At 45.9% G+C, this 13,724-nt stretch overlaps 1 protein-coding gene across 3 annotated transcripts in view; it reads left to right on the top strand.

The window, feature by feature from the left end:
• The window catches only part of SPECC1 (sperm antigen with calponin homology and coiled-coil domains 1), a 186,360-nt gene that overhangs the window by 115,923 nt on the left and 56,713 nt on the right, over positions 1–13,724 (top strand). For 2 of the 3 annotated variants that reach the window (XM_070735451.1, XM_070735452.1), the window contains one exon: positions 46–227. In XM_070735451.1, the coding sequence (XP_070591552.1) occupies positions 46–227 (182 nt within the window). Of the gene's footprint in view, positions 1–45; positions 228–3,873; positions 4,109–9,900; positions 10,057–13,724 lie in introns of those variants that run through there. The other variant, XR_011557599.1, reaches the window with a different exon arrangement.

The raw sequence follows: 13,724 nt of genomic DNA, 5'->3' as shown, positions 1-13,724 counted from the left end.
TCAACCAATCCTGACCTTCCCTCCCTCACTCGCTCTGCCCCGTAGGAGGAAACGGAGGAATGGCACCGCTTCCAGGCTGACCTGCAGACCGCTGTTGTGGTGGCGAACGACATCAAGTGCGAGGTACAGCAAGAGCTGCGGGCCGTCAAACGTCGCCTCCTGGAGGAGGAGGAGAAAACTGCACGGCTGCAGAAGGAACTGGAGGAAGTTCAAGGAGGAAGCAGCCGGTGAGGAGGCTGGGGGTGGTGGTGGGGAAGGGGGCCCAACACCCCCCTCCCCTCCCCAGGAGTCTGGGCCAGGGGTATCCTTTCCCTCTCCCCACTGTTTGGGCAGCGGCTCTGCGTCATCGCTCTCTCGTCTCGCAGGCTTTGCAAAAGGCACCGTTGTGATTTGTGTGCAAAAAAAGTGTGCTTGTTACACCCTGTTTGCGCTGTACTGCATGGTGGGCAGGAAGGTGGTTGGTTGGTTGGCTATTTATTCACTCATTCATTCACCCATTTACTCATTTTCATTCATTGATTTCATTTATTGATTGATTCATTTATTTGTTTATTCATTTATTCACTTTTTGATTCATTCATTTATTCATTCATTCATTTGCTTATTCATTTATTTACTCATTTATTCATTCATTTATTCATTCATTTACTTACTGATTTATTTATTTATTCATTTATTTGTTTATTCATTTATTTACTCATTTATTCATTCATTTACTTACTGATTTATTTGTTTGTTTGTTTGTTTGTTTATTCATTTATTTACTTACTGATTTATTTATTTATTTATTCACTCATTTATTCATTCATTTATTTACTTATTTATTTATTTATTCATTTATTCATTTATTTATTCATTCATTTACTTATTGATTCATTTATTCATTTATTTACTTATGGATTCATTTATTCATTTATTTACTTATGGATTCATTTGTTTATTCAAACAAATACTTCTGGTGGCAAGCTGTTCCAATGGTTAATTGTCCTCACGGTCAGGAAATTTTTTCTTAATTCCAGGTTGCTTCCCTCCTGGATGAGTTTCCATCTGTTGCCTCCAAGTGCTAGAGATCCTTTGTAGGCAGTGGGTCAGATGAGTTGAGTGTTGTTCTAGAAGGCATGAAAAGGTTTCAATCACAAGGAAGGTGGTGGGTGGGTGGGTAGGTGGACGGACAGAGGGATGGAGGGAGAGTGGGATAGAGGGACAGATGGATGGATGGACGGACGGATGGAGGCTTGCACATATAAAAGAATGGACAGTTAGAGATGGATGGACAGATGAGGGAGGGAGGGACAGACGAATGGATGAATGGACAGTTGGAGGGATGGAAAGATGAATGGATGGACCGACGGATGGAGGCTTAGACAGATAAAAGAATGGACAGTTGGAGAGATGGACAGATGGATGGAGGGAGTGATAGAGGGACAGACGGGTGGAAGAATGGACAGTTGAAGGGGTGGAGAGATGGATGAATGGATGGATGGAAGCTTGGACATGTAGAAGAATGAATGGACATTTGGAGAGATGGATGGACAGAAGGAGGCCTGGACATATAAAAGGATGGAGGGAGTGTTGGAGAGATAGGAGGGATAGGGATAGATGGAGGGATGAATGGACAGTTGGAGATGGAGGGATGGAGACTTGAACAGATAAAAGGATGGATGGAGAGTGGGAGGGATAGAGGGATGGACGGAGGGACAGATGGATAGAAGGAGGGATAGAGTGTCAGATGAGTGGATAAATGGACAGTTGAAGGGATGGAGATATGGGTGGATGGAGGCTTGGACAGATTAAAGAATGAATGGACAATTGGAAGGATGGAGAGGGGGAGCGTTGGACGCTTGGACAGATAAAAGGATGGATGGAGAGTCGGAGGGATAGAGGGATGGAGTCTTGAACAGATAAATGGAGGGATAAAGGGATGGTGGACGGACAGATGAAGGGATGGACAGATAAATGGAGGGATGGAAAAAATCACCTTCCCAAAAGAAGTGCGGAAAAGACCATCTAATCCGTCTGTTTTAGGAGCCTCGCTTGACCGGCCGGCCTGCCTCCGTCTGTCTGCTCAGTTTTCCTGGCCTTGGCGTCTCGTCTTAGCTTTCGTGTCGTTTTTGGTTGATTTCATATCGTGGGATGGTGCTGGTTATCAGTCAGGGAAGGGTCGCCTCAAAAAAAAGACCTGCGACTTGAGATTTGAGGTTTTGTTTTTGTTTACTTAAACAATCCTGGGGCTTCCGACAACGAGGGACCCGCCTGCCAACTCTGCATAACGTTTACATTTGGGTATCGGCCTACAGGCTGTCCTCGGCTTACAACGTTTCGCTTACTGACCATTCCAAGTTAAGAACAGCACAGGAAAAAAAGTGACCTATGACCCATTTTTTATAATTACGTCCATGACGGCATCCCCAGAAACTCGTGATCAAAATTCAGAGACTCGTATTTGTGATGGTCATAGTATCCTTAGGACCTTTTGCTGGTTATAAGTCACTTTTTTCAGTGCCGTTGTAATGGAACGAGCTGTTAAATGACGAGTTGTAAGTTGAGGACCACCTGTATAGGACTATTCATAAATCATAATGTAAAAAGTGAGAAGGCGAGGCCTAGCACCGTGGCGCCGTGGAGTTTCCCTCGCTTTGAAGGGAAAGCCCGACATCCCTACTGTTCGGGGGCCTGGTTCTTCCCGTACTGAGTCGGAAGCACCTTGTAGGAGTGGCGAAGAAGTGGGACGCCACTGGCAACTGGAAGGGATTGGCAAATCCCCCCAGTGAGCTACCTTAGGTCCCTCAACCGGCAATGGAAATCCCCTTTTTAGCCGTCCAAACCACAGCGATCACGAATGGAATATTGGATCGATTTTAAAAGCATAATATAAAACGTCTTGGGTTATTTCCTGCCCTTCTATTATGTGCAGAGACAATGGTCTTAAGTCGGAATAGAGCTGGCAGAGACAGATTTTCATAGCCTTCCGGAAGGCTAGGAGAGTGGGGGCGGTAGGAGTCTCCAGAGGTAGTTGGTTCCAGAGAGCCGGCGCCATCACAGAGAAGGCCCCGCCAATTGGCATTGTTTGATTGACGGGACCTGGAGAAGCCCAACCCCGTGGGCCCTAATTGGTCGCTGGGAGGTATGTGGCAGAAGACGGTCCCGTAAATAGTCGTGTTTCTCAGCAAACACGAGAGTCGGCATCAGGGTACCACATCCACTGCGAGAGAGAAGCCCACATTGACAACAATGGCTCAGGCCGGTGCATTCACACGCAACATTTCTCTTTCCCTAGTTTTTCCAGGCCTCCCTCTCTATCCTCATCTTCGTTTAACGACCCCTTAATCCCTTGCTGGGGTGGAGTCTCCGGCAACTGAACGGAGCTGTTTCCTGGCCGGATGCCCTTCCCTGTCCCCGATACGGAGTTTTGTTCGGCAGATAACATTCTCGTTGTGTCCTGAGAGAGACATTTCTGCCTCTACCCAGGATTGAACTCGCAGCCTCCCAACTGTGAGGCGAGAGATCCACCTCTAGGCCGCCGCAGCCCACTTCAAAGGGCCTCCCTCTCTATCATTCCAATCCGGTGCCCCCTCCTCAATTCCTGCTGTTTCCCCTCTCCGCAAACACACACCCAGCGACGCACGAATCGGCTTCTGTTCCCGGAGCAGTCGGCGAGCCGAATCTACCGCCTCCCTGTTTTGGAAGATCGTCCGAATTGAAGGTAAGAGATGGTCCCCCCCGGAGCCCGATAACAGAGTCGCCTCCCCTCTGCCCCACTAACCGCCCTCCTCTTCCTCCTCCGTCCCTCCGATGCATTTTTTCCCTCACCCCAAAAGCCGCCACCTCCCTTTTTTCACCCACGGTGAGTTAACCGCCTTTTCTCTCTTCTAGAGTTGAAGTTGTGGTGTTTGTGTTGCCTCCGTCCTCCGTCTCGTCCGCTGCTCTGCTTCCTTTTTTCCCCCATCCGTTGCCTCTGTGTGTTGCCGCCGTCCTGTCTTGCAGACCTCTAAGGAGCCTTGCGCCCTCTGTGAAGGGGGGCGCCAGTTTAATCAAGCCCCCCCTCACAAGGGACTAGCCACTCCGTAGGGCTTGGATGATGTCCCGGGCAGCTGGGCCTGACTTTCGGGTAAGGACGCATATGGAGACGGGGGGAATGGCCCAGGGGCGGGGCAGGGTACAAAGGCAGTCCTCAATTTACGACCAACTTTTGTCCACAAAATTCCCATTGCTAATTTATCTATCTATCTATCTATCTATCTATCTATCTATCTATCTATCTATCTATCTATCTATCTACCTACCTACCTACCTACCTACCTACCTATCAAATTTGTATGCCACCCCTCTCCACAGACTTGGGGTGGCTAACAACAGTAACAAAACAATATAAACAAATCTAATATTTAAGTTAATTTAAAAAGAAACCCCAATTTAAGCAAACCAATCATACATACCACTGCCCACAGGGACAGGAGGAGGATTACAAACATTGTCAGGGCTGTGAGTAAAGGTAATAAAGTTGATGTGGTGGTGCATCTTGGCACAAACGATCTGTCCCAGAGAAATGTTAATGTAGTAAAAAGAGATTTTCAAAGTCTAAGTGTGGAGCTGGGTAAAATAACTGATTCAGTGACTTTCTCAGAGGTGTTACCGGTTTGTGGCCAGGAGGGTAAAACAAGTTGTATCAGAGAGTTTAATGTGTGGTTAAGGCAGTGGTGTAAAGCTGAAGGTTTTGGTTATGTAAGTCATGATGTCAGTAGGTGGTCTAATAGGGAGTTGTTTAAGAGGGATGGTTTGCATCCATCATACAGAGGTACCCAGGTGCTCGGTGAGGAATTCAGAGCTTTTTTGGACAGGCATTTAAACTAGGTAAAGGGGACAGAGATGTACCAGATGTGGAGGATTTCTGTCCCCGACCAATGAGGATACATCAGTTTCTGGAAGCTTATGAAAAGGGAGCTGAAAATAAAATAGATGTAGTTGTTGATGATAAGGGGCAAACTAATAATGAAAATAATGTTCTTCGGGTAATGTGCACGAATACTCGAAGCTTGAGCAACAAGCTCTGTGAGTTAATGACCATAATATCTAGAGATAATTTGGATCTGGTTGCCATAAGTGAGACATGGTTTAAGGATTCTAATGAATGGGAAATATCCATACCAGGATATACACTGTATAGGAAGGATAGAATAGAGAGAAGGGGAGGGGGAGTAGCCATTTATGTTAAAGAAAGTCTAAAAACAATACTAATTCAAAATACATGTAAAGATCTGGAGACCCTCTGGATTTGCATGCAAAATAAAGACGGTTCTGTCATTAGAATTGGGGTGATCTATAGGCCTCCAGGGCAATCTGAGGAACATGACAACAAGATGGTGGATGAGATTACCCTAATGGCAGTAAAGGGAGATATTGTGGTTATGGGTGATTTCAACATGCCTGATGTTGACTGGAATATCCCCAGTGCCCTTACATGCAAAAGTAAGAATATAGTAGAGGCCTTTACAGGAGCAGCTATGGCACAGCTAGTTAAGACACCAACTAGAGGGGATAATATTCTAGATTTAGTTTTTACAAATGGGAATCGGGTTTCAGAGGTCAAGGTGGGAGAAAATTTAGGTTGCAGCGACCATCTATGTTTGTGGTTTAATGTAAAAACTGATTGTGAGCAATCCTATACTGCAACCAAAGTATTGGATTTCAGAAAAACAAATTTTAATGCAATGGGGGAATATTTAAATAATGAATTAAAGGGGAGGGATAAAATGGCAGGAGCAAGCACCCAGTGGACTGTATTAAAAAAGGCCATCTTAAAAGCCACAAGACTTTATGTAAAGCAAGTAACTAAAGGTAAAAGGAAGAAGAAACCGCTATGGTTTAGCAATGATGTAAGGGCTATAGTCAATGAAAAAAAGGCTGCCTATAGGAGGTATAAAGAGTCTGGAAGTATAGCTGATAGAGAGGTGTATAAAATGAGACAGAAGGAGGCGAAACAGATAATATATGCTGCTAAAGCCTCAAAAGAGGAAGAAATAGCAAAATCTGTAAAGAAGGGGGATAAAACCTTCTTCAGATATATTAGTGATAGGAAGAAGAAAAACTGCAGCATCACGAAGCTTAGTACCGGGAATAATACATGCATTGATGGGAATAAGGAGATCGCTGACCATTTCAATAGCTACTTCTGTTCAGTTTTCTCAAAAGACACCTTACAAAATAATACTATAGAGGGATATAGCATTGCTTCCAGCTGTACGGATTCAGCTCCAGTGATCTTAGAAGCCGATGTCTTAGAAGAACTTGAAAGATTAAAGATAAATAAGGCAATGGGTCCAGATGGCATCCATCCCAGAGTTCTTAAAAAACTCAGATCTGTCATTGCTACCCCCCCTGACTGATTTGTTTAACCAATCCCTGTTAACAGGAGATGTTCCTGAGGATTGGAGAATGGCCAGTGTTGTGCCTATCCACAAGAAGGGCAGTAGAGAAGAAGCTGGAAACTACAGGCCAGTTAGCTTGACATCAGTTGTAGTTAAAATGATGGAGACTCTACTCAAAAAGAGGATAAATCAGCATCTAAAAAACAATAACTTATTGGACCCAAATCAGCATGGCTTTACTGAAGGCAAATCGTGTCAGACTAATCTCATTGAGTTCTTTGACTATGTCACAAAGGTGTTGGATCAAGGTGGTGCCGTGGATATTGCCTATCTGGACTTCAGCAAAGCCTTTGATACGGTTCCACATAAAGAGCTGATAGATAAATTAGTGAAGATTGGACTTAATCCCTGGATAGTTCAGTGGATTTCAAGCTGGCTGAAGCGTAGACATCAGAGAGTTATTGTTAATGGCGAGTATTCTGAGCAGAGACAGGTTACAAGCGGTGTGCCACAAGGGTCTGTTCTGGGTCCTATTCTTTTTAATATGTTTGTGAGTGACATAGGGGAAGGTTTGGTAGGGAAGGTTTGCCTATTTGCCGATGACTCTAAAGTGTGCAATAGGGTTGATATTCCTGGAGGGGTCTGTAATATGGTAAATGATTTAGCGTTACTAGATAAATGGTCAAAGCAATGGAAACTGCAGTTTAATGTTTCCAAATGTAAAATAATGCACTTGGGGAAAAGGAATCCTAAATCTGAGTATTGCATTGGCAGTTCTGTGTTAGCAAAAACTTCAGAAGAGAAGGATTTAGGGGTAGTGATTTCTGACAGTCTCAAAATGGGTGAGCAGTGTGGTCGGGCGGTAGGAAAGGCAAGTAGGATGCTTGGCTGCATAGCTAGAGGTATAACAAGCAGGAAGAGGGAGATTGTGATCCCCTTATATAGAGCGCTGGTGAGACCACATTTGGAGTACTGTGTTCAGTTCTGGAGACCTCACCTACAAAAAGATATTGACAAAATTGAATGGGTCCAAAGACGGGCTACAAGAATGGTGGAAGGTCTTAAGTATAAAACGTATCAGGAAAGACTTCATGAACTCAATCTGTAGAGTCTGGAGGACAGAAGGAAAAGGGGGGACATGATCGAAACATTTAAATATGTTAAAGGGTTAAATAGGGTTCAGGAGGGAAGTGTTTTTAACAGGAAAGTGAACACAAGAACAAGGGGACACAATCTGAAGTTAGTTGGGGGAAAGATCAAAGGCAACATGAGAAAGTATTATTTTACTGAAAGAGTAGTAGATCCTTGGAACAAACTTCCAGCAGACGTGGTTGGTAAATCCACAGTAACCGAATTTAAGCATGCCTGGGATAAACATATATCCATTGTAAGATAAAATACAGGAAATAGTAAAAGGGCAGACTAGATGGACCATGGGGTCTTTTTCTGCCGTCAGTCTTCTATGTTTCTATGTTTCTATACAGACATACCATGCATACATTTATCCTAGGGGCGGGACAGGGTATATAGGTAGTCCTCAATTTATGACCTAGTTAGTTAGTTAGTTAGTTAGTTAGTTAGTTAGTTAGTTAGTTAGTTAGTTATTCCGTTATTTATTATATTTCTATGCTGCCCTTCTCACTGCGACTCGGCGGTGTACAATATTATAAATACAACAATACATAAAAGAAATCTAATTTACTTTAAAAGACTGATATAGATTGCTGAAAGTGTTAAAACCCCTATACAGACATACTCACTCTTCAGACTCAATTGTTCATAATATTGAGACAATCTCATAATCTCTAAATATCAATCTCTGAATTATTTAGTTATTTAGTTATTTGGATATCTAGACCACCCTTCTTCATGGACTCTAGACCAGTGATGCCGAACCTTTTCTTCCTTGGGTGCCGAAAGAGCATCTGCATGAGTGTCCACACCCATAATTCGATGCCTGGGGAGGGCGAAAACAGCATCCCCTCCCCTCCCCCCAGAGGAGACCCTTCGGAGGCCGGAAACGGACTGTTTCCCAACTTCTGGTGGGCCCAGTAGGCTCGTGTTTCGCCCTCCCCAGGCTCCAAAGGCTTCCCTAAAACCCAGGGAGGACAAAAACTCATTTCCCATCCCCCTGGAGGCTCTCGGTAAGCCGAAAATGCCCTCTCATAATCTCTGTCTGAGCCAAAAATCAACTGGCCGGCATGCACATGCGCATTGGAGCTGAGCTAGGGCAATGGCTTGTGTGCCGGCAGATATAGCTCCATGTGCCATAGGTTCGCCATCACTGCTCTAGACCCTAAATACCTCTAGGGCAGGGGTAGGCAAAGTTGGCTCTTCTATATGACTTGTGGACTTCAACTCCCAGAATTCCTGAGCCAATCATGCTAGCTGAGGAATGCTGGGAGTTGAAGTCCACATGTCATAGAAGAGCCAACTTTGCCTCCCCCTGCTCTAAGTTATAAGAAGAAAGATTGATAACCTGGAATGACACTAGAATAGAATAGGAATGGAATGGAATGGAATAGAATAATGGAATGGAATAAATAGAATGGAATAGAATTTAGAAGAATAGAATGAAATGGGGAGGAGAGGAGAGGAATGAGAGAAAGAGAAAAGGAGGGGAAGAAAGAGGAGAGAAAATAAAATAGAATATGAAGATAATAGAATTTGAAAATAGAGTAGAACGGAATAGAATATAAAGTACAATAAAATAGGGAAAGAATAGAATTTGGAATAGAATAGAATAGAATAGAATAATGGAATGACACTAGAATAGGTATAGAATAGAAGAATGGATGAAGAATGGAATGGAATAAATAGAATAGAATATAATTTAGAAGAATAGAATGAAATGGGGAGGAGAGGAAAGAGAGAAAGAAAAGGAGAGGAAAAGAGGAAAGAATATAAAATAGAATATGAAGATAATAGAATTTGAAAATAGAGTAGAACGGAATAGAATATAAAGTACAATAAAATAGGGAAAGAATAGAATTTGGAATAGAATAGAATAATGGAATGACACTAGAATAGGTATAGAATAGAAGAATGGATGAAGAATGGAATGGAATAAATAGAATAGAATAGAATTTAGAAGAATAGAATGAAATGGGGAGGAGAGGAAAGAGAGAAAGAAAAGGAGAGGAAAAGAGGAGAGAACAAAATAAAATAGAATATGGAGAGAATAGAATTTGAAAATACAGAACAGAACAGAATAGAGCAGCTTTATTGTGACTAAATGTACAGTGTTCGGCACACATTAAAATGCAATTTCACTGCCAACAGCTCTCAAAGGACCTCCACCTCCCCATACACTGCATAAACACGACAAGATAAATGAATAAATAAATACAAAAATATACGTAACTGTTGTAAGTTGAGGACTGCCTGTATCCAAGGTCGCTTCCTGAGGCAGGGGGACATGATTCACTTTACAACGTGTTTTGGATTTGCCTCATTGATAAAAAAATCATCTTCGTTTCTTTCTCCTCTCCCCCCCCGTCCCCCCCCCTCTCTCTTTTCTTTCTTTTTTCTGTAGATCTCACATCCTGGTGAATTAATTCACCCCGGGAGGAATGTTTGGCTCCGTTAATAACAACACTGAAATCTTCTGCTGGAGGAGAAATTTTGATTCGAGCAAGGAACATCTGGCGGGCTTCGAGAGAAGATTAAAAGCTCAAGAGAAACTCCAAAATCTATTTTTCTCTCTCTCTTATTGTATTTTGGTGGGGGATTCGCGCTCCCTTTCCGAAGGTTTTATCAGAACCGCGTTTTCTCGGAACTGGGGAGTTTTACGGAATTCAGGAACTTGGTTTCGGGCGGCAGCGGAGCCAGTACTGGTCATTTCAGGGATTATCTGTGATTTTGGGGGCAAGGGGGGGGGGTTCCCCCTTCTTGCCTAGTGGCGCTCGCTTCCTCCATGAATGTGTTCTACCGGGAGTCCGTCGGGATTTAAAACTTTTCCGCTTGCTAGCGCAGTGTTTCCCAACCTTGGCAACTTATTTATTTATTTATTGGATTTGTATGCTGCCCCTCTCCGGAGACTCGGGGCGGCTAACAGCAATAATAAGACAGCATATAACAATAATCCAATACTAAACACAATTAAAACCCATTATAATAAAAAACCAAACATACATAATGAGCCGGGGTGGCGCAGCAGGTAGAGTGCAGTACTGCAGGCCACTGAAGCTGACTTGTAGATCTGAAGGTCAGCGGTTCAAATCTCATCACCGGCTCAAGGTTGACTCAGCCTTCCATCCTTCCGAGGTGGGTCAAATGAGGACCCGGATTGTGGGGGCAATAGCCTGGCTCTGTTTTAAAAAGTGCTATTGCTAACATGTTGTAAGCCGCCCTGAGTCTAAGGAGAAGGGCGGCATAAAAATCGAATAAATAAATAAATAAATACAGACATACCATGCATAAAATTGTAAAGGCCTAGGGGGAAAGGGTATCTCAATTCCCCCATGTCTGACGACAGAGGTGGGTTTTAAGGAGCTTACGAAAGGCAAGGAGGGTGGGGGCAATTCTAATCTCTGGGGGGAGTTGGTTCCAGAGGGCCGGGGCCGCCACAGAGAAGGCTCTTCCCCTGGGATTCGTGCAGCAGAAGGCGGTCCCTGAGATAATCTGGCCCGGTGCCATGAAGGGCTTTATAGGTCAAAACCAACACTTTGAATTGTGACCGGAAACTGATCGGCAACCAATGCAGACTGCGGAGTGTTGGTGTAACATGGGCATATTTGGGAAAGCCCATGATTGCTCTCGCAGCTGCATTCTGCACGATCTGAAGTTTCCGAACACTCTTCAAAGGCAGCCCCATGTAGAGAGCGTTACAGTAGTCGAGCCTCGAGGTGATGAGGGCATGAGTTGTGAGCAGTGACTCCCGGTCCAAATGGGGTCGCAACTGGTGCACCAGGAGAACCTGGGCAAACGCCCCCCTCGCCACAGCTGAAAGATGTTTCTCTAATGTGAGCTGTGGGTCGAGGAGGACGCCCAAGTTGCGGACCCTCTCTGAGGGGGTCAATGATCCTCCCCCCAGGGTGATGGACGGACAGATGGAATTGTCCTTGGGAGGCAAGACCCACAGCCACTCCGTCTTGTCTGGGTTGAGTTTGAGTTTGTTGACACCCATCCAGGCCCCAACAGCCTCCAGGCACCGGCACATCACTTCCGCTGCTTCGTTGACTGTATATGGGGTGGAGATGTATAACTGGGTATCATCAGCATATTGATGATACCTCACCCCATGCCCTTGGATGCTGGCTGGGGAATTCTGGGAATTGAAGTCCAGATATCTTCAAATTGCCAAGGTATCATCCATGGAACAAGATAGTTATCTGAAATCTGCAGGCAGATTGAAAGGGGGAAAGTTGCTGTGGGAGGGGAGTTAGTTGGGGGCAGGGGGGGTTGCTACTTACCGCCGCCACCGATGCAGTTCCCGTGGGGCACTGCGACCCTGGCATGCGAGCATGCGCGTCCGAGCGACATTTCGCTTCTGCGCATGGACTGGAAGCCATATTTTGTGAGGGGACTCGCGCGTGAAGTTTTAGTGGATTTTTTTGATTCCGCCCGTCTAATCGCCCGAAGTGGCGGCACAGGTGAGTCTTGAGACTCTTACGGAAGGCAAGGAGGCTGGGGGCGGTACAAATCTCTGGGGGGAGCTGATTCCAGAGGGCCGGGCCCCCCACAGAGAAGGCTCTTCCCCTAGGCAAGACGACATTGTCTAGCTCAGTGTTTCCCAACCTTGGCAACTTGAAGATATGTGGACTTCAACTCCCAGAATTCCCCAGCCAGTGAATGCTGGCTGGGGAATTCTGGGAGTTGAAGTCCACATATCTTCAAGTTGCCAAGGTTGGGAAACACAATGTTCTAGGTGACGGGACCTGGAGAAAGCCAACTCTGTGGGACCTCACTGGACACTGGGATTCAGGCGGCAGCAGGCAGTCCCACAAGTAATCTGGCGCGATGCCATGTAGGGCTTTATAGGTCATCACCAACACTTTGAATTGCGTCCGGAAACCAATCGGCAGCCAATGGTGCTGGAGAAACATGGGCATATCTGGGAAAACCCATAACTGCTCACGCGGCTGCATTTTGGACGATTTGAAGTTTCTGGACACCCTTCAAAGGTAGGACGTCCTCTCCCCTGCCTCTCATCCTGTGGAGCCGGAAGAGCGTGCGGGAACCCAAATTCGGGATGCGCCGAGAAAAAAAGCATCCCGCTGGCACGGGTCATTCACGAAATCTGAGGATGGCAGCTGCATCCGGTCCACTTCTGGGCTCCACGCCAGAAAAAAACTGGCCCGGAAAGAGGGGGGGGCATGTGCGTGGCGGGGGGGTCAGAGTCCCCTAACTCTGCGCTCCGACAGCCCTTTGAGTCCGCGAAGGAAACTCGGAAGCCCTACAAAGAATTGCCGCTTATTAATAGCCTCTCCGGAGCCTGGCAGCTGTGAGACAAAAGGGTGTGTGTGTGATTTTGGGGGGGGAAAGATGGGCTCGGGAGGGGGGCTATAAGGAGGGGGGGGCTTGCTCCGTGCGTGAGTGGCATTTCCTCCACCACGCAGGCCGGATTCTTCCCCCACCCGCCAGCTGCCAGGTGGCAAGTCACTGTTCCTTCCCGAAAATAATGTCGCTTTTTCTTCCTGTGCAAAAGATCCTCCAGGGTTGCGCTGGCTGAACGGGGCCTTGTTGTGGGCTGCTTGGTTTACTCTCTGGACTTGATGCTTTCCTAGCACATGTATGATGTCCTAGGCCGGTGTCAGAACAGTAAAGCAATGCACCCTCCCAGCAATGATGATGTTATGTAGCTGGGTCGTGAAACGTCTACAAGAAAAGCACAGCTGAGACAGCGCCCAAAAATCCCACAGTCTTCCTCCTCCTCTTCCTCCTCTTCCTCCTCTTCCCATGCTCCCTTTCTCCTCCTCCTCCTGTTCTCCTCTTCCTCCCTTTCTTCTTTTCTTCCTCCCCTTCTCTTCCTCCCTTTCTCCTCCTCCTGTTCTCCTCTTCCTCCCTTTCTTTTCCTCCCCCCATTCTCTTCCTCCTCTTCCCATCCTCCCTTTCTCCTCCTCCTCCTGTTCTCCTCTTCCTCCCTTTCTTCTCTTCCTCCCCCCATTCTCCTCCTCCTCTTCCCATCCTCCCTTTCACCGCCTCCTCCTCTTGTTCTCCTCTTCCTCCCTTTCTTCTCCTCTTCCTCCTCCCTTCCTCCTCCCCTCACTCCTCCTCCTCCTCTCCCTCTACTCCGCAACCCCCACTCCGCTTTTAGCACTGATGACGCTACCGTGTTTTCCCCAAAATAAGACCCTGTCTTATATTTTTTTTAACCCCGAAATAAGCGCTTGGCCTTATTTCCAGGGAGGTCTTATT

The sequence above is a fragment of the Erythrolamprus reginae genome, chromosome 1 (genome assembly GCF_031021105.1).
Source record: "Erythrolamprus reginae isolate rEryReg1 chromosome 1, rEryReg1.hap1, whole genome shotgun sequence".
Taxonomy (NCBI): Eukaryota; Metazoa; Chordata; class Lepidosauria; order Squamata; family Dipsadidae; genus Erythrolamprus; species Erythrolamprus reginae.
Note: the sequence above shows the minus strand (reverse complement) of the source record. Positions and strands in the feature narration are given on the sequence as shown.